Source organism: Melopsittacus undulatus, chromosome 11, assembly GCF_012275295.1.
Source record: "Melopsittacus undulatus isolate bMelUnd1 chromosome 11, bMelUnd1.mat.Z, whole genome shotgun sequence".
Classification (NCBI taxonomy): Eukaryota; Metazoa; Chordata; class Aves; order Psittaciformes; family Psittaculidae; genus Melopsittacus; species Melopsittacus undulatus.
This window is the reverse complement of record NC_047537.1, coordinates 18,768,601-18,785,736: the sequence shown is the minus strand read 5'-3', so window position 1 is coordinate 18,785,736 and position 17,136 is coordinate 18,768,601. Positions and strand designations below refer to the sequence as shown.

Genomic DNA, 17,136 nt, shown 5'->3' with positions numbered 1-17,136 from the left:
GTTGCCCAGAGAACTGGTGAATGCTCCATCCCTGGCAGTGTTCAAGGGCAGGCTGGACAGAGCCTTGGGCAACATGGTCTAGTGTGAGGTGTCCCTGCCCGTGGCAGGCAGTTGGAACTGCGTGACCTCGAGGTCCTTTCTGACCTAAACCAGTCCACGGTTCTATGAGATGCAGCCTCCACCCGCTGAGCCTGCAGCCACCCCACCAGCACAGAGGAGACAGACATGGGGCTGCACCACGTTTGCTTTTAATGCCCGTCTCTGCTGGTGCCGGTGGCTGGTGCCGAGTAGATGAGCACCAGCCGCCCCCAGAGCTGCGGGTCCACGGGCAGCTCGTTGTGCAGCACCGGCTCCACCAGCAGCTCCAGGCGGCAGGACTGCCCGGCCGCCGGCCGCGGCACCGCCAGCCCCACAGCGCGGTACAAGCAGCCATGTGCCAGCCCCAGGAGCTGCGGTGCCGTCTGGCCCTGGCGACAGCGGGCGCCCTGGCTGAAGATGCGGAACCAGCTGGCCTGGTCGGGTGGGAAGGTCCAGCGCAGGGTGAGGCTGAGCGAGAGCTGCTCTGTTGTGGAGCCCTCCTGCCACCAGAGCTGCGAGGCCAACAGGTTCTGTACCTGCAGTGGGGCAGCCGCCACGCTGGCTGCATCCAGCACCTGCAGAGGGAACCGCGGCTCCATCAGAGGCAGTGGTGGGGCAGCACCGGAGAGCGCCATGAGCAGCAGAGCAGGCACTCACCCGGACCTCCCCGAGGAGGCAGGAGAAGGGCATCTCCTGCGGGCTGGGCTGCTGGCGGGACACGAGTAGGGAGAGGTCTCGCAGGCTGCAGCCCTGAAGATCCAGCTCATAGCACCTAAGAGTAAAGGGGCAGAGCAGACACGGTGCCAGGGGAGCCTGGGGTGCCTATGCCTGCCCATGGGCACAAGGTGCCAGCAGCGCACTCACCGGCTGGTCCAGCCTTGGGAGCCACTGTTGCAGGAGGCAAGCAGCTTGGCGAGGCCGGGTGGTGGTGCCGGGAGGAACCGGGGGTGATGACGGCCGCTGGGCTCTACCAGAGGGAGTGGGACCAGGGGGTGAGGGGCTGAGCTGGTCCCATGCCACCACCATGCAGTGGGTGCTTGCTATGGAGAGCATGAGAAGGGGTAGGGTCCTCACCGGGCAGGGAGGTGACATTGCCTTCATGGCAGGTCTCCGAGTCCCACGTGGTGAGCTCCAGTGCAACAGTAAACTCGGTGTGCGGCCCCTCAAGCTTGTAGAGCAAGGTTAGGAAGAGCTTGGGGGGCGCCGGCATCTGCAAAGAGAAAAGGCTGATGACCCCAAATCCACCCAGAGAGAGAAAGAGACAGAGAGAGAGGAGAGAGACAGAGAAGATGCATCGGGTTAGGTCAGCTGGGCAGTGCGGGCAGGGCCCTGCAGCACGCTCACCACATGTGACATGCCATGCCAGCCCAGCACTGAGAAGGTGGTGAGGGGCACAGCTCACCGGATGGCCACATGCTCCTCGCCGGCAGGGATGATGCCCTGCAGCCTCAGGGAGCTGCCACCACACCAGGCATCCTGCAGGCAGCAGCTTGTGCTCAGCCTGCCTTCCTGCTCCGGGTAGAGGGGCTGGATCTCCTGTGCACTCAGGTCATACCACGGCCCGGCCTCTTCCACCTGCAGGACAGGGTGAGCTGGGCTGGGTGGGAAGCTGGGAGAAGGGAACCCGCTGCCCAGGCCACCCCTGCCCAGCTGGAGCTGAATGATCACCCCACACACACCTTCCCATCCAGGAACCTGCTGGTGCCCATGCCCAGGCTGAAGGAGGTGGCGAGGGGCAGCGTGCAGACGCTGTGTGTGAGCAGGTACTCAGCCAGCAAGCCCCAGAACCTGGAGGGAAAGGCATGGGTCAGAGCAGAGACCCCCAGCTATGGCCACTGCCCTGGCATGGCCTCACCAGCACATCCTGGACAGCAGCCATGCTCTACTGCAGCCCCATCCCACTGCCCTGCACCCTGGCATGCTCTGGCCCCATCTCCCCTCTCCTCTCCCCCACGCTGAGCCACCCTCACTTGTTCTCATTGTGCAGGAAATTCTCCTCTCCCAGGTGCTCGTAGACCCAGCCGGGAGCAAAGATGGCAGCAGAGAGGCCATGCTGGCGGATCAGGCGCAGCGACTGCAGGGACAAGCAGTGAGCAGCATGGGATAGGCAGCCCTGCGCTGGGGGAGGCAGAGGATCCCACACACAAACCTTGTTGGTGTCAAAGCCACCACTGATCACATCACCACGGGCAAAGACATCGATGCCAACATAGACATCAGTTAGGCGTGGGCCAGCCAGTGAGCGCGTGCGCTCCAGGTGCTCCTCCTTCCAGTTGTAATTGGTGAACAGCCCATCACAAGCGTCAAAGAACACCCTGTGGATGAGGGTCAGGGCAAGTTCCCACAGACCACCCCTCCAGGGGCTGTGCAGGCCATGTGCTGCGCACTGGGTTTGGGGTGGGCTCAGGCCCCTACCCAGTGTCAGTTCCACACAGACAAAGGTGTGGGGCAGGGCCCAGCCTCACCTATTGTCCTCATTCAGTTCATTCTGCCACTTCAGGGTGCCATTCTGCAGGATGCTGTCATACCAGATCACCAGCCCCCCAGGCACAGCGCTGTGAACCTGTGCGGTCAAGTGCCGCAGGAAGGGCGGCAGGTTCTTCACTGCTGCCGCCTGCAGGAGAGAGCAGAGCCAGGTCAGTGTGGGGCAGTGAGGGCAGCAGGGCACCGGGGACGGGCAGGGGATCGCAGCTCACACTCAGCGTGTTCTCCATGTTGACCAGCCAGCCGTCAAACCGGTAGTGCTGAGCAATGCGCGCCAGCTGCTCACTCACAGCACGAAATGCCTCTTCCCCACCAGCCAGGAACGACTCACACAGCTTCTCCCCATCCGTCCACTCCGTGATGAATGTGCCTGGGTATGTGGTGAGACCAGTGTCAGCCATGACTCCAGCATGCCCGGGGCTCCCACAGCCCCGGTACTGTAGCTTCCAGCCCTGCAGCTGGCCCTGCCTCACCCAGCACCAGGACACCATTCCGGTGTGCTGCGTTGGTCCAGCACACGGGCGGGATAGTGACAGTGTGGTGGCTGAAGTAGACGAAGATGTCTATGTACCGCCAGTGGTAGAAGACGTAGGGGTTGCTTGTGGCTGAACCCTGGATGAACCTGCAGCAGCAACAAGAGGAGGGTTAGGCATGGCAAGGAGGACGCTGGCAATGGCTGCAGGGCTGGGCAGGAGCCTGACTCAGCCCAGGAGCTGCGCAGAGCTGTAGCACTGGGTTACCCCACAGACGCCAGCTAGGGCTGGCCTGAGCAAGGTCATGGTGCTCCATCCCCAAACCCCTCCATCCCCAAACCCCTCCATCCCCAAACCCCTCCGTCCCCAAACCCCTCCATCCCCAAACCCCTCCATCCCTGCCCGTCGGAAACAAATCAAGCAGAAATAGAAGAGGTTTGAGATGTGGCCTCACTGCCACATGTCCCCTCCACCCAACATGTACCTGTCCTCCAGGTACCCGCCACGCATGTCATGGCACACCAGCGTCCGGGGCCTCTTGCTGTGGAGCGGGGGCTGGCGCTTGGCCAGCTGCACAGTGCAGACGTTGAAGTCGTCGTTGCCATCGGGCTGCCAGGACAGCAGCTCCTCCAGGCCAGACAAGAAGAAGCTGACAGGCTCTGTTGTCTTGGTGTCAAAGTGCCTCGCTGGGGCAGGGGGGGACAGAGGATGGGGTCAGCTGGAAGCGCTGCCGGGCGGCTCGGTACCGGCACCGGCAGCAGCACGGCGCGGATCGGGGATGCTGCCTCACCTGGCAGGGGCTGCGGGCGGGTGCTGATGGTATCGTGCAGGACGGTGGTTCCCCGGGACTCCGCCGCCGGCTGGAAGCTGCCCGGGCAGGAGGTGAGGGACGGACAGCGCCAGAGCCACCGCCGGCCGGGCCAGCACCGCGGCCAGCGCCCGCCGAGACCGACCCAGCCCCGAGCCCAGCCCTGCTCCCGGTCCCGATCCCGATCCCCGGCCCTATGCCGGTCCCAACCCCACCGCCCACCTCCGCCGCCGCCGCCCGGTCCGCTCCTCCTCCACCGGCTCCTCCGCCTCGTCCCCCGGCCTCTTTCCGCTCCGTCCGGGCCCATCCTGCGTCTCCGCCATGGCGCTACCGCCGCTGCCGCTCCGCTGCCGGCCCCGCGGCCCGGCCCCGCTCTGCCGGAGGCGCGGCCGAAGGAGCTCCGCCCGACCCCGGCCCCAGCGCCCGCCCCTGTCCCGGGGTGGAGCGAACGGCCCGGGATGGGGCTTGTGTCCCGATATGGGCTGTGTGCTGGCAGGGGACGTGTGTCCTGGGACAGGACTTGTGTCCCAGCATGTAACATGTGTGCCGGGATGAGCTGTATGTCCTGCGGCTGGGCCATGTATCCCAGAACAGACTGTGTGTGCTGACAGGGGACATGTGTCCCAATATGGTCCGTGTGTGCTCTAACAGGATCATGTGTCCGCAGATGTACTGTCTGTCCTGGGATGGGATATGTATCTCAGGATGCGACATTTGTTCTAGAGCAAGTCCCACTGTACAGGCTGGAATGAAGCTGGTAGCTGTGCTGGTGGCCATCCCATGAGGCAGGCTTTCCCTCCCCACGTGCTGTGTGCCAGGAGTACCAGCAGCACCAGCCCTGTCTGGGGCCTACTGATGCTGTGGGGCTTTGCCCCCTCCATGGGGCTGGGCCATGAGCAGAGTCTCTGCCAGCCCTACAGGGACAGCAGCACTGGATCTGAGGCACCAGCAGCCCCTGATGGAATGACCAGCCTCACCTGAACTCCACTCACCACCCACCCCTGAGGATGGAGCACTATTTAAGCTCAGCCCTGAGCATTTCTTCTTCTCTCTGCTGTGATAGGAGGATGGTTTTCAGCTGTAGCTGTGCCCTGCCCAGCCCAACCAGAGACCCACAGATCCAGCCCCTGATTCACAGCTTGCCCTTGGACCTGCCTTATCACCAGGTACTTCACAGATCATCTGGACTCTTGGTAAACTCAACCATCACCCCAAGCCCACCCTCCTCATGGGTCTGTTTCTGTGCTCAGTTCCCAGCCCTCACAGAGCTGCTGCACCTCAGAGCCTGGCTCAGGCCACCCCAGCTCTCCAGGGATGTTCTGCCCTTCCCATTCCACCACCAGCACAGCAGCACCAGGACAGCTCATGACCCTCAGGGAGCACCTGCACTGGGAGCAGCAACTTGCCCTGAGCCGCTTGGAGCCTCCACACACAAAGCAAGAGGACACACAGAAGTGTGAGTAGAACTGGAAATCATGGGATGTTTAATGTTTAAAGCTGTACAGAGGGAGGGGGGCAGGATGTTGCCCTGGGCCCCACTCTGCTCTTGCACCTGCAGAAATACAAAGCCTGGGCAGCAGATAATATAACTGAAAAAGAAGTGGCTCAGGCCAAAGGCCTCGCACCCAGGCTGCCTGGGGAGCCAGCACCCAGCACCCAGCAGTGTTGGTACCAAGCAGAGGCTGTGGTGGGAGGAGCTGTGATGGGGCTTGTGGAGGGGCACTGCTGCAATCTGCACTGGGGAAGTGTTAGCTCAGAGGGTGCCCAACGTCCATGTGGCTGGGACCCAGCTCTGTGAGAAGGAAGAGGGGCCCTTAGTGGTTTTACTGCCTTCCCTGCTGTGTGCTGAGCACCCTCTGCCTTATGCCAGGATTAGATGCCAGCAGAGCGTGGCACAGTACAAGGGAACAAGGGAGGAACATGGTGCACATATCTGCACTGCTTTGCTCCAGGGCACCAGCAGTCAAACCCGTTCTGCTGGTGTCAGCCCAGGCTGTGGCCCAGCAAACCCAGCTCTGGAACAGGCACAAGGGGATGAGCTCCCTGCCAGCACCCAGTGTGCAGCTGCTTTCTGGGTCTCAAGTGCAGCAGAGGCTGGAAATGGCTCCGACTCCTCGAGGTTCATTTGATGGGCCTCAAGGAGCTGTGGATGTTCACACACTGTGCAGCTCCTGGGGGTAGTGGCACGTGTATGGGCAAACAGCTAACAGTGGTGGCGTGCCCAGGGTGAGGGATGGCAGGGGCTCCTCGGACACCTGCCCCAGCGCATGAGGAGCAGGGGACACCAGGCGCTCAGGGGTCTCCACTGTACTTGATGAGGTGGCCGCTGAAGGTGATGTAGGTGTCGTACTCATCACTGAAGACTGCATTCTCACGCTCACCCTTGTAGAGTCGCACCCAGACCTCATCCTGCTCCTGCAGATCCAGCATGATGCTTTGGCTCTGCATGATGCTGCGGTCGCTCACCTGGGCATAGAGGATCACCACCTCCACCCCATTGCGCATGATGTGCAGGTACGTCTCCTTCTGATTCCAGGTGTGCACGTTGAGGCTGAAGTAGTAGATCCCGGGGACGTAGCAGTAAAACTTGCCGGTGAACATGCTGAAGTGGCCATAGAGGTTGACGAACTCCGTGTCGAAGATGAGGGTCTGGTAGTAGTCATTGCTGTGCAGGGGTTTCTTGCGGCCCACCGAGAAGGCAGCATAGTGGCTCTTGCAGTGCTCCCCTGGGGCACCCATGCTGCCCTTCTGTCCCTTGGGCCCTGCGTGGCCCCTGCTGCCGGCTACCCCTGTCTTGCCGAACTTGCCCTGCATGCCTCGCTCGCCACGGTCGCCCTTCTCACCTGGCCAAAGCAGGAGGGATGGGGGTGAGTTCAGAGGTGAGTGACACTCCTAAACCCCATGCCTTTGTGTGACAGAAAGGGACGGGGGCAGCAGGGATCCCCCAACCCCCTCCCTGGGCACCAGACCAAACTTCTTGCCCCCAGCTCGTGCGAGGCCAGCACTGAGAGTGCAGTTCTGCACTGCTATGGTACTGCCAAGCCAAACTGGTGGTACCCAGCAGCATGGAATGCCTGGGTGGTAGATTTGGCTGTGGGCAGTGATGCAGCAGTGGGGTGGGGGTCTCCACCAGCCCTCACCTTTCAGGATGGTCATGTTGATCTGAGGCAGGGGCTGGTACTGGGGGTGGTAGAAGCGCTGGTCGGGCTGCTCACAGCAGTGAACACAGCGGCGCTGCAGGGGCATCTCCTGGGCACTGCTGACCTGCTGCTCCTGCATGGCCCTGTGGAGGGCAGAAAGCAAAGAGCAATGTGGAGCTATGGGGGGCTGAGGCCCTTTGCAGTGCCAGGACTGCCGTGGGCCCCACTGCCAAGCACCCTTCCCCTGGGGTCCCCTCACCTGGCAGCATGGTGCTGTGACGGTGCCTCTGTGGGGTCCATCTCCAAACGCTGGTCAGGGCTGGGTCTGGTCTGACTGCCCACAGGGGAGGGAAGCAGCAGCAGGCAGGAAAGCAGCAGGACACCAGGCACCCAGAGCACCTCCATGGCAGTGCCCTGTGAGGTGCCAAGGCCGGCTCAGGGGACAGTGAAGGATGCTGCAGGGATGTCTGTCCCTGGCTGTCCCAGCACAGGACCTGGAGCATGGTGCAGCTCCAGGCAGGGCACAGCTGCCCTTCCAGCCCCAAAACACTGCTCTCCAGCAGCCTCCTCCCCAGCAGAGCCTGCAGCATGGTAATTGCATCCCTTGCAGCTGCAGGGGCCATCTGTACCTAAATAGCTGCGTTAGCTGGGCTATGTACCTCCGTGATGCTCAAGTGAGCACCTGGGAGACCTATGTTTGGGCTGTGCAGGGGTTCTGGGCTCTCAAACATGCTGAGACATGAGGCCATGCAGCCCCTGGCATGCACGGAAGAGGGAATTACCTGGGAAGCCAAGGTTGGAGCAGAGCAGCAGCCTCTGACTGTGCAAGTGCTGCTGTTCCTACCCAGCCCAGCTTCAGATGCCTCCCATGAATGCCCAAGAGCAGCAATGTGGGGTGTCAGCCCCTGAAATAAAAGCTAGAGGCAGCTCCAAATGGCATGGAAGAATGTCAGGTGCATCCCTGACTGTGTGTGGGACCCCAACCCCAGAGAGGGTGCTGCATCCCTCCTGCCCCACACTATGCGAGGGTGTCCACAGCACCGGCTGCACAGACCCTGTGAAAGGGGCTCCTGTGCCCCAGAACCTGCCAGCACCTGCTCTGAGGATTGCAAAGAGGTAAAACCTGTATACATGGATGGGGGCTGGGGCTGGCCCACATGGGGAGAAACCTCCCTGGGAGCCCACATCCTGCATGGGGCCAGAACTAATATTTGCAGCCAGTGGCACCGTGGCCCAACCCCGGCAGCTCCACTGCCCTTCCCTGCCTTATCTCAGCTGCATCCGCTCCTAGAATGGGGCCGGGCACCAGCACCTCACCCTGCAGCCCCAAAGGCGCCAGGACAGCCATGGCCAAATGCCATGTGGCACTGCCCAGCCAGCTGGCATCGGAGGCAGTGCTAGGGTGCAATGGGATGGGCACAGGGCACTGCACAGTACAGCCTGTGTTCTGGGGATGGGCCAGAGCCATGCAAAGGGTCCTGGGGCAGAATCCTGTTGTTTTGGTGAGCACCTGCTCTGTGAGCACCAGGGTCCCTGGTCAGTAGCAGCCAGGCTGGCAGCCTCAGGGCAGGGTTACTGGTGTCCCCAGGTGTGTGACTGGTGTCGGGGGAACAGGCGTGCTCCAGCAACGGGTGTGGAGGGTGTTCAAGGCCAGGATGGATGCCAGGCTTATGAGTCATCTGCGCTGGGGCTGGGAAGAGGCAGAGGGATGGGGAAAGGCTCCAAAGGGTTTTCCCACTGCTCGCACCCTCTGCGAAGGGCCTGTCCCCTCACATGCTTCCCAGGTGCTTGTGTGCCCATCACCTCTGCCTTATCCTGGCTGGTGTCCTGCTGTTGGGTATGAGGACAGCAGGGCTGTGGGTACCATGCATGGGCATCCTGGCACCGCGTCTTCCCTGGCCTATTGCCTGCCCATGATCAGCTCTGCGGGCAGGGGAGAAGCAGATCCATGGGGAGAAGCAGATCCATGGACAGAAGCACAGAGGGGGCCAATCAGAGGCTTGTGAGCAGATACCATCCTGGACTGCCTTAGCCCTAGCTCTCTTTACCCCACTTGGCCTCCAGCTGTGTCAGCCACATGCCAGAGATCATGGGCTGTGGGGTTTTGAGAAGCCTGTGACTCTCCTTTGGCTCTGGGACCATCAAAACACACATTCCCCTGGGACCCAAAGAAGGCTCAACCCTGGGGAAAACACAACTTTGCAGGGAAATGCTCCACAAGGAGAAGAAATCCATCACCAAGAAAGGCAGCTTCCCAGGCTGCCACAGGGCTGGAAGTGAAGGCAACCGTGCTGTGTGTACGGTACTGGCACAGTGCCATCATGGCCATGCTGCTGTCACCAGAAGCATGGGGGGCAGAAGCTGCCTGCAGGGCAGAGCTGTTTGCACACCAAAGCAGTGCAGACCCAGCAGGCAGCAGGGTGGGAGCGAAGGACCACGGCATGGTTGTGACCCTCCAGCACCTGTAATATGTACTTGGGTGCACCTTGCAGCCAGTGTCCCCCTTGGCCATGCCTGGGGCTGCTCAGCCCTGGGTTTGACTGCTCATGGGGATGGGTTTTTTGGGTACATGGTACTGTGGGTGCTCCTGAGCCCTCACAGGATGGTTCCTGTGGTCCCCACTGCCTCTTGGCACCAGGGCAAGGTCCCTGCTCGACTGCCCAGACTTGAGGGGTCCTGGTCCCCCTTGCTGGATGTGTCCTGGGGCACCCATGGGCCTGGCGAGGCAGAGCCACTTCCTGGGTGGTCCCGCCTGCCACCAGCGGTACTGCAGATGGGTACAGTGAGGAGGGGCGCTGGTCCCCAGCCCGCAGGGCCCCCCCGAGCCTGCCACCAACCTACCTCCGGGGCAGGGCTGCTCGTCCCGGCGCTGCCGTCCCTGCCCTAGAGCATCCCCCCGCACTGCCCCGTCGGCTCGGCTGCCTCCCGCTCCCGCGGCCCCGTTTCCTCCTTCGGCCAGGGCGGAAATGCACTTTCTGGAGAGCGGAGGCGGCGGAGAGGAGCGGGACGGGACAGGATGGGACAGGATGGGACGGGAGGAGGGGAGCGGGGTGCGCAGCCCTCCCTCGGTAGCTTCGTTAACCATGTGCGCTCCCGGAGCTCCCGCCAGCACCGGGCCCGCAGCCAGGACCGGCGCTGGTCCGAGGGCAGGGGACGGGGGCGGCATGGAGGCTTCACCGGAGCAGCTCCTGAGGGCTGCTCTGCGGGGCAGGACCCTGCCCCACTCCAGAACACCCGCCTGCCGCTTCCCAGCCCCGGCCGAGAACCGGCCCTCCGCGGGCAGCCGCGGACAACGGGCACACAGGGGTGTCCGGTACCGGGGGACACGGGGCGTGGCCGGAGGAACTACGGCTGCAGCGGGGTCCCACCCACCGGGCACCCGCGATGGACACCCCCGGGGCTCGGGCCCGGAGCAGGGCACGGGGCGGACTGCAGCTCCCAGCAGCACCCGGGCCCGGCGGCCGGGGCCGCTGTGGGCGGTGCCGCGCGGAGCCTGCTGGGAGTTGTAGTTCTCCGTCCGCGGAAGCTCTGCCGCTGCCGTGGCGCGGGGCCTGCCGGGAGCTGTAGGCGGTGCGGCAGCAGCGGCTGTGCGCGGGCGGGTCCGCGGTGAGCTGGGGCTGCGGGGGGCGAGGGGCTTGGGTCGGGGCCGGGGCCGCAGTCCGGGACCCCGCCGGGCAGGGCCGCCCCGAGCCCCCCGCTCGGGTGGGAGCAGCGGTGTCCGCAGGCTGTACCCTGCGGTGGAGGGCCGCGGGGGCCGGCAAGGCCCCGCTCGGGCCGGGCGGTGCACGGTTCTCCCGGCAGCTCTCCCGGGGAGGTGGCTCAGGGCTCCCGAGCCCATGTCCCCATGTCTGTGGGGCCCGGAGGTGCCGGTGTCCGTGGCCGGAGAGGCCTGGGGACCCGTGTCCGTGGGGTCGGGGATATCGTGTCTGTGCCCAGGGCAGGTGCTGGGATGAGGCACTGGGCAGTGGGACCGGGAGTGCTCCGTCCCCGCAGGGTTCGTCCCTCTCCCGTCCGGCTCTCCCGAGGCCGGGAGCTCTCCTGCCTGTCCGGGGCTCGCCCCCTGCGCTCAATGCAGCCTCTGTTCGCACCTCGGGCTGCTGAAAGGAGCATTGAGAGCCCCGCGGCACAGCCCATGCCCAGCGCCAGGCCCGGAGCCACACCATGGCAGTGACGGGTCCTTGGGGACAACCCTGGGCTGGCAGCTGGGGACCCCTCCTTTGGAGTCCTGCCCTGGGCTGGGGGTCCTTGCCCTGTGTTGCACGGCCCAGGTGATGCTGGGGTGGGTTCCAGCACCGGGGGGTGTTTGACGTCTGCAGGAGCTCCGGGAGCTGCCACGTCCCCTGTGCTGCACAAAGAGAAGGGCAGGGAGAGGAGCTGCTGGTGCCTGAGCACTGGGGGTGGGCACAGTGAGGTGTGGGCTGAAGGCACCTGCACACGAGTGGTGCCCAAGGATACACTGTGACAGTGGGCAGGGGGAAAGCAGGGGCTGCTGCGGCTTTAAGGCTGGGCAGGTCGGGGTGTTTGTCCCTCGTACCCGGGTGCTTCGCTTCCTGCTCACACGTTGGCATCCTGTGTGGGTGGAGCTGCCACGTATCTCCTGGTGTCCTTGTGGGGCCTGGGGGCACGCTCACCTGTGGGGCTGGCTCCCAGGGGCTGCTTTGGAGGCAGCAAGGGTTGGCCTCACTGCCAGAGAGGACCTTCCTTCCTGCCGGGGCTGTGCAGGGGCACTGCTCAGCAGGGCACCTCAGCACAGGTTTCAGGGCTTGGCACGGCCTCCACTCCCTGCCTGGGCTGTGGTGGACCTGGGGCAGGTGGAGGTGCTGAGCAGGCCATGTACGTCTGCCAACACGCCAGGGCTTGCCCTGGTCTGGAACTGCAGGGCAGGGGTGAAGTGAGGTGAGAAGGGGCTGAGAGTGGCTCCAGCACCAAAGCAGCCCCTTGGCGTGTTGGCTCTTCCCTGTGTGAGGCGGCAGCACCTTCTTGTACTGCAGGAGAGGGGACGAGGCCCCTCGCTGCTCCCTCATGGCTGTGCTCTGCTCCCCTGAAGCTCAGTGCAGTGCCAGACTCCAGCTCTCTGATTTGCTTCTTCCCTTCCTCTCACCAGGTTCTCGCCCGCAGTCTGATGCTCGTCCCGCCCTGCGATGAGTCTATGAGCCCCCTCCGGATCAGCGTTGGTGGTCTCCCGGTCCTCGCGTCCATGACCAAGGCTGCTGACCCCCGCTTCCGACTACGCTGGAAGGCCATCGTGCTGTCATCAGCCTGCGTGGGGCTTGTGCTGCTGCTCTTGTGCCTGCACCGGTCCTCCCCGGCACGGCACAGTCCGCCCAATCCTCACAACTGGCAGCTCAGCCTGCAGGCAGGGGACCACTACAATGACACCTACCCGCTGTCCCCACCCCAGAGGAACTCTGAGGGTGTGCGCTACCGCATTGGAGTCATCGCGGATCTGGACACACAGTCCCGGGGCTCTGAGGAGCACACCTGGTTCAGTTACCTGAAGAAGGGCTACCTGGTGCTGTCAGACAGTGGGGACAGCGTGACAGTGGAGTGGGACAAAGACGAGAGCATGCTGCAGTCCCACCTGGCTGAGAAGGGCAGGGGCATGGAGCTCTCCGAGCTGGTTGTCTTCAACGGGAAGCTGTACGCAGTGGATGACCGGACAGGAGTGGTCTATCAGATTGAGGGCAACAAGGTGGTGCCCTGGGTGATCCTCCCAGATGGGGATGGCACAGTGGGGAAAGGTGAGCTCCTCCATCCCATCCCATTCTGCAGGCGCAGAGCAGTTTGGCTCTTTGAAGCTTGCTGGGATGGGTGCACCTTTTCTGTGCCTCGGTTGCAGCTCCTGCCTGGGGACCTGCTGGCTGCATGGGGGAAGGCTCTGCCCAGCACTGAGCTGTCTGGTGTAGTGTTCAGGGGAGGGGGAGTCAGTCCCATGTCCATGTGCTGTCTGAGGCCCAGCTCATGCTGTTCTCTCCACTGCAGGCTTCAAGGCAGAGTGGCTGGCAGTGAAGGACGAGCACCTCTATGTGGGGGGACTGGGCAAGGAGTGGACCACAACGACAGGGGAGGTGGTGAACGAGAACCCCGAGTGGGTGAAGGTCGTTGGTTACAAGGGCGATGTGGGCCATGAGAACTGGGTGGCGAACTACAACGCGCTGAGGGCTGCAGCGGGCATCCGACCCCCAGGTACTGAGCAAAGCTCCCTCCTGCCACCCCTGTCCCATACCCTCCAGAATCGAGGTCTCCCTCCCCATAAATACTGGGACTGGTGTGAGGTTTGAAGGATAATGGAGGCCAAAGCCCTCCCTCCCGTTGTCCTAATGGGAAAAGAGGAAAAGCCTGTCCACAGCTTTTCTCCCCTGTCTGTGGTACAAGCAGCTGGAGCGTGGCTCAGCAATACTGTGCCTGGCAGCCAGGCCCCAGGGCAGAGGCCGTTGCTGGGGTGTCCCTGTCCCACTCTGGGAGGGACTGGGGGGGGGGGCTCCTGCATGGGCAGTGGGCAGGAGGAGGTGGAAACATTCACAGTGGTTGCCTGCATGGAGCTGTGACCTCCCTGCTGTGGTGTCCTTCGGAGCCTGGCAGGTGCCCCACGCCATCAGCTGCCACTCCCTGCTGCAGGTTACCTGATCCACGAGTCGGTGTCCTGGAGCGACACACTGCAGCGCTGGTTCTTCCTGCCGCGCCGCGCCAGCCACGAGCGCTACAACGAGAAGGCAGACGAGCGGTGCGGCACCAACCTGCTGCTGAGCTCCACGCAGGACTTCGGGGATGTGACAGTGGGACGTGTAGGGGACGTGGTCCCCACTCATGGCTTCTCCTCCTTCAAGTTCATCCCAGACACGGACGACCAGATCATCGTGGCGCTGAAATCGGAAGAGGACAATGGCAAGATCGCCAGCTACATCATGGCCTTCACACTGGACGGGCGCTTCCTCCTGCCTGAGACCAGGATCGGGAGCGTGAAATACGAGGGCATTGAGTTTATTTAACGACTGATGCACTGGACTGGAGGGGCACGGGGCCACTGCCAGCCGGGGGCAGCCTTGGGCTCAGCAGAGGGACGCCAGGCTCTGCTCCCAGCTCTGTACTTGGCCTTGGTGTCCTGTAAAGCATTGCTCTGCTGCCGCAGGCGTGGTGCGAGTGTTTCGGCAGTGGCACCTGGTGGCAAGGGACTGCCACCACAGGGAGCTGCGAGCCTCAGCCCAGCAGACACGGCCACGGCCCCATGTGCTGGATCCCCAGTCAGGCCTAATTGTGACAGAAACCCTCTGTGGCTCTGGTGACATCCAAGCGCTGGGTTTGCAGTGAAGGAGAAGGTTGAGCCCCAGTTCTGCTACGTTGTCCCACTGTACCAGTGCCCCCTGGGAGGAGGGGGGTGTCCAGCCAGAGCACTGGGTCTGTGCTGGTACCTGCGGGAGCGGGTCTGACCCTGCCCTGCAGCCTGTGCTGTGGCCACCCTGCAGGGGAACCTCCGAGCTGTGTCCCCAGCACCTCACCAAGAATGTACTGGAGACACAGGGACAAGCATCCCTATGGGGAGAAGCATTCCTGAAGGCACAACTGCTAGATCCTGACCCTTCTGGGGTCACAGGGTGACAGAGGGGACAGGGCCATGCAGGGTGTTACAGCCAGGGCAGGCAAAGTTCATCTATAATGTCATGGCCACGGGGGATTTCATCAGGCCTGTTCCCAGAAGCTGTTTCACTTCCCTTTTCCTGTGAGCTGGGGAGTTGACAGCCAGCCCTGGGCACTGTTTCCTGGGGAAGGTCTCATGTGGGAGGGGTTTGTGGTGTGTTCCTCTGCCCAGCACCGAGGGACTCAGCAGTTACCACACTGCCAGTGGTGCTGGGGCTTCTGGAGGCCTCAAGTACCACGAACTGGGGCCAGTCCTGGCACTGCTGTTCTGGCACACGGGCTCTGCCCAGGGCTGGGGGAAGCACCAGTGCAGTGGCTTCAAGTGACTGATGGAGCCAACAGTTGTGGCTGTGTGTGCTGTGGGAACACCCCTGCTCCTTTCCCAGCCTGCTCCCCAAGGAGGTGCATGGTCCTGGCCATGTGTCTTCTCTCAGACATGGCTCAGGCTCCAGAGGTGCCTCCAGAGCTGTCAGCTCCGGGAAGAGCCAGGGCCTAGACAGGAGCTGCTGGGAGCTGGCGGCCGCAGCCAAGCCTACTCCAATGGCTGCTGTGCTCGGTGCAGGAGAAAGAGTCGGGAGCACCAGCTCAGCTTCCCCAGGGCCAACAGCAGCTGGGAAGTGTTTGCAGCAGCCCCACACTCACCAGCAGTGTTGTGAAATCGCAGCAGCAGCCAGTGGCCCCCAGGAGGAACTTGCAGATGTCTTGGGAGCCAAAAGCACGGAACATGGGCATCTGAAGGCGCGGGGCCTCCTTCCCACCCCAGCACACTTGGCCTGGCTGAGCCCCAGCCCTGGTTCACAGCAACCACCAGTGATGCCCTGAGTTGGTGTTTGGCTCCACGGTGCTGCCTTGGTTTGGCAGGGGCGAGCTGGTGGGGACTGAGCCCTCTCCAGAGCCCAGGCTGGCTGTGTCCCCCCCACCCCTGTTTACAGTGTCCAGCACCTCAGAGCGGGGTGAGCAGCGCGGCTGGGGCTGGACACATGTTTTTGTTTAGCCCTGACTATGACTCAGCCTCTGGGCTCCAGCGGCTGTGCTCCCTCTGCTGCTGCTCTGGGCACTGCCTGTGCCAGCACCATGGGCAGAGCTGGCCCCGGCCTGGGCATGTGGCCTCTGGGGCCGTGTGATGAGCCCAGGGCACCAGGTGCCAACTGGCCATGGGCCACCTTGGCCACTTCACCTTTGCCTGCACTTCACTCGGGACAGCCCCTCCTGGCCTCGCTCATCCTCCTGGCCTGGGGCTGCTGACTCTGCAGCTCCCATCTGGTTCCCTGGGGCAGTTCCTGCCCTGTGGACCCCTTCTTTTTCTGCCAGGCCAGGACCTCTGCACCAGGAGTGGGAAGTGTGGCCTCCCTGCACTGTGTCCCCAGACCCTCCCTCTTTTTGCCCTGCCTGCCTGTGCTCCCTTTTTGTAGTGATCCAGGCCTCCAGAGCAGCACCAGGGCCTGCAGCTGGGCAGGCAGGACTCTTGGTGACCGGGAACACCTGCAGCCCATGTGCCCCACAGTGATGTAGGGGACATGGGGTCCATCTCCAGATTCCATCTAACATTGTAGTGCCATGAAGCTGTCACTTCCCACAGGTTCCCTGCATGCTTGAGCAGAGCTTGGCCTGGGTTCAGCTGCCCACGTTTCTGCTGTTTCTTATCCCAGAGGCAAGCAGCTCTGGCACCTCCCTCAAGCGTGAGTACCCGTGGCCAGGCAGCTCTGCGGCGAGTGGCTGGCTCGGGAGCAGGTTCTGTGGCTGGGGTGGTGGTTCACTCTGCCAATGTGTGCCAGCAGCACCTGGCTTTGTGGGGTCAGACTCTGTGTCCTTGCCCAGAACAAGAGCAGGGGCAAAGGCACTGCTGCAGAGATGCAGTGCACCTATGAAGCGCTGGGCACAGGTCTGGTGATGCCAGCAGCACCCTGGTGCAGTGACACTGTCACAGTGCACTGGTTTCACTGGGGCTGTGCTGATTTTTCCTGCAGTAGTTTGCATGGGGCGATTTTTGGGGGTTGTGCTGATAATGGTGTCAGTAACACAGGGATGTTTTCATTATCACTGAGCAGCACTTGCACAGTGTCAAGGCCTTTTCCACCTCATGCCGCCCCACCACTGAGCAGGCTGGGAGTGCACAAGGATTTGGGGGGACACAGCCAGGACAGCTGACCCCAACTGACCCCAGGGATATCCCAGACCATGGAACATCATCCTCAACGTATGAAGCCAGAGAAGAATGAGGGGGTGATGCTTGGAATGATGGTATTTGTCTTCCCAAGTCACTGAAATACAATGGAGGAACGGGTGGGGGATAGCTGGACACCTGCCTGCAATGGGAAGTGATGGATGAACCCCCTTGTTTCCTTTGCTTGTGCATGGCTTCTGCTTTATCTATTAAACCACCTTTGTCTCAACCTTTCTCACTTTTACCCTTCTGCTTCTCTCCCCATCGCACCGAGCAGCCCTGTGGGGCTCTGCTGGGGCTGTACCACGACGTGCAACAGGTTCTGAGATAAGGTGGGGTTGGAGCTGCTGCCCG

General features: G+C 62.8%; 3 protein-coding genes across 4 annotated transcripts; 1 reads left to right on the top strand and 2 right to left on the bottom strand.

Annotated features, from left to right (window-relative positions):
- Nucleotides 1–226: 226 nt before the first annotated feature.
- ENGASE (endo-beta-N-acetylglucosaminidase) lies at nucleotides 227–4,203 on the bottom strand. Its single transcript, XM_034067689.1, has 14 exons — nucleotides 4,066–4,203; nucleotides 3,826–3,902; nucleotides 3,520–3,721; nucleotides 3,036–3,184; nucleotides 2,775–2,932; nucleotides 2,544–2,692; nucleotides 2,228–2,393; nucleotides 2,049–2,152; nucleotides 1,758–1,866; nucleotides 1,481–1,653; nucleotides 1,153–1,304; nucleotides 943–1,045; nucleotides 736–850; nucleotides 227–653 (listed from the first exon to the last, which is right to left on the bottom strand). The coding sequence occupies exons 1-14, from the start codon at nucleotides 4,164–4,166 to the stop codon at nucleotides 249–251; spliced, it is 2,163 nt and encodes a 720-aa protein (XP_033923580.1). The 5' UTR covers nucleotides 4,167–4,203; the 3' UTR covers nucleotides 227–248.
- A 1,095-nt stretch (nucleotides 4,204–5,298) lies between these two features.
- C1QTNF1 (C1q and TNF related 1) lies at nucleotides 5,299–10,178 on the bottom strand. 2 transcript variants are annotated; one of them, XM_034067690.1, is made up of 4 exons: nucleotides 9,825–10,178; nucleotides 7,243–7,888; nucleotides 6,984–7,126; nucleotides 5,299–6,686 (listed from the first exon to the last, which is right to left on the bottom strand). In XM_034067690.1, exons 2-4 carry the CDS (start codon nucleotides 7,386–7,388, stop codon nucleotides 6,136–6,138), a joined length of 840 nt encoding a protein of 279 aa, XP_033923581.1. In that variant the 5' UTR covers nucleotides 7,389–7,888; nucleotides 9,825–10,178; the 3' UTR covers nucleotides 5,299–6,135. The 2 variants fall into 2 exon arrangements, with proteins under 2 accessions (XP_033923581.1, XP_033923582.1); XM_034067691.1 differs by having other exon boundaries at nucleotides 7,243–7,397; nucleotides 9,825–10,177.
- Nucleotides 10,179–10,481: 303 nt separating this feature from the next.
- On the top strand, nucleotides 10,482–14,107 carry CANT1 (calcium activated nucleotidase 1). Its single transcript, XM_034067848.1, has 4 exons — nucleotides 10,482–10,589; nucleotides 12,088–12,724; nucleotides 12,966–13,169; nucleotides 13,602–14,107. The coding sequence occupies exons 2-4, from the start codon at nucleotides 12,106–12,108 to the stop codon at nucleotides 13,970–13,972; spliced, it is 1,194 nt and encodes a 397-aa protein (XP_033923739.1). The 5' UTR covers nucleotides 10,482–10,589; nucleotides 12,088–12,105; the 3' UTR covers nucleotides 13,973–14,107.
- Nucleotides 14,108–17,136: the final 3,029 nt, after the last annotated feature.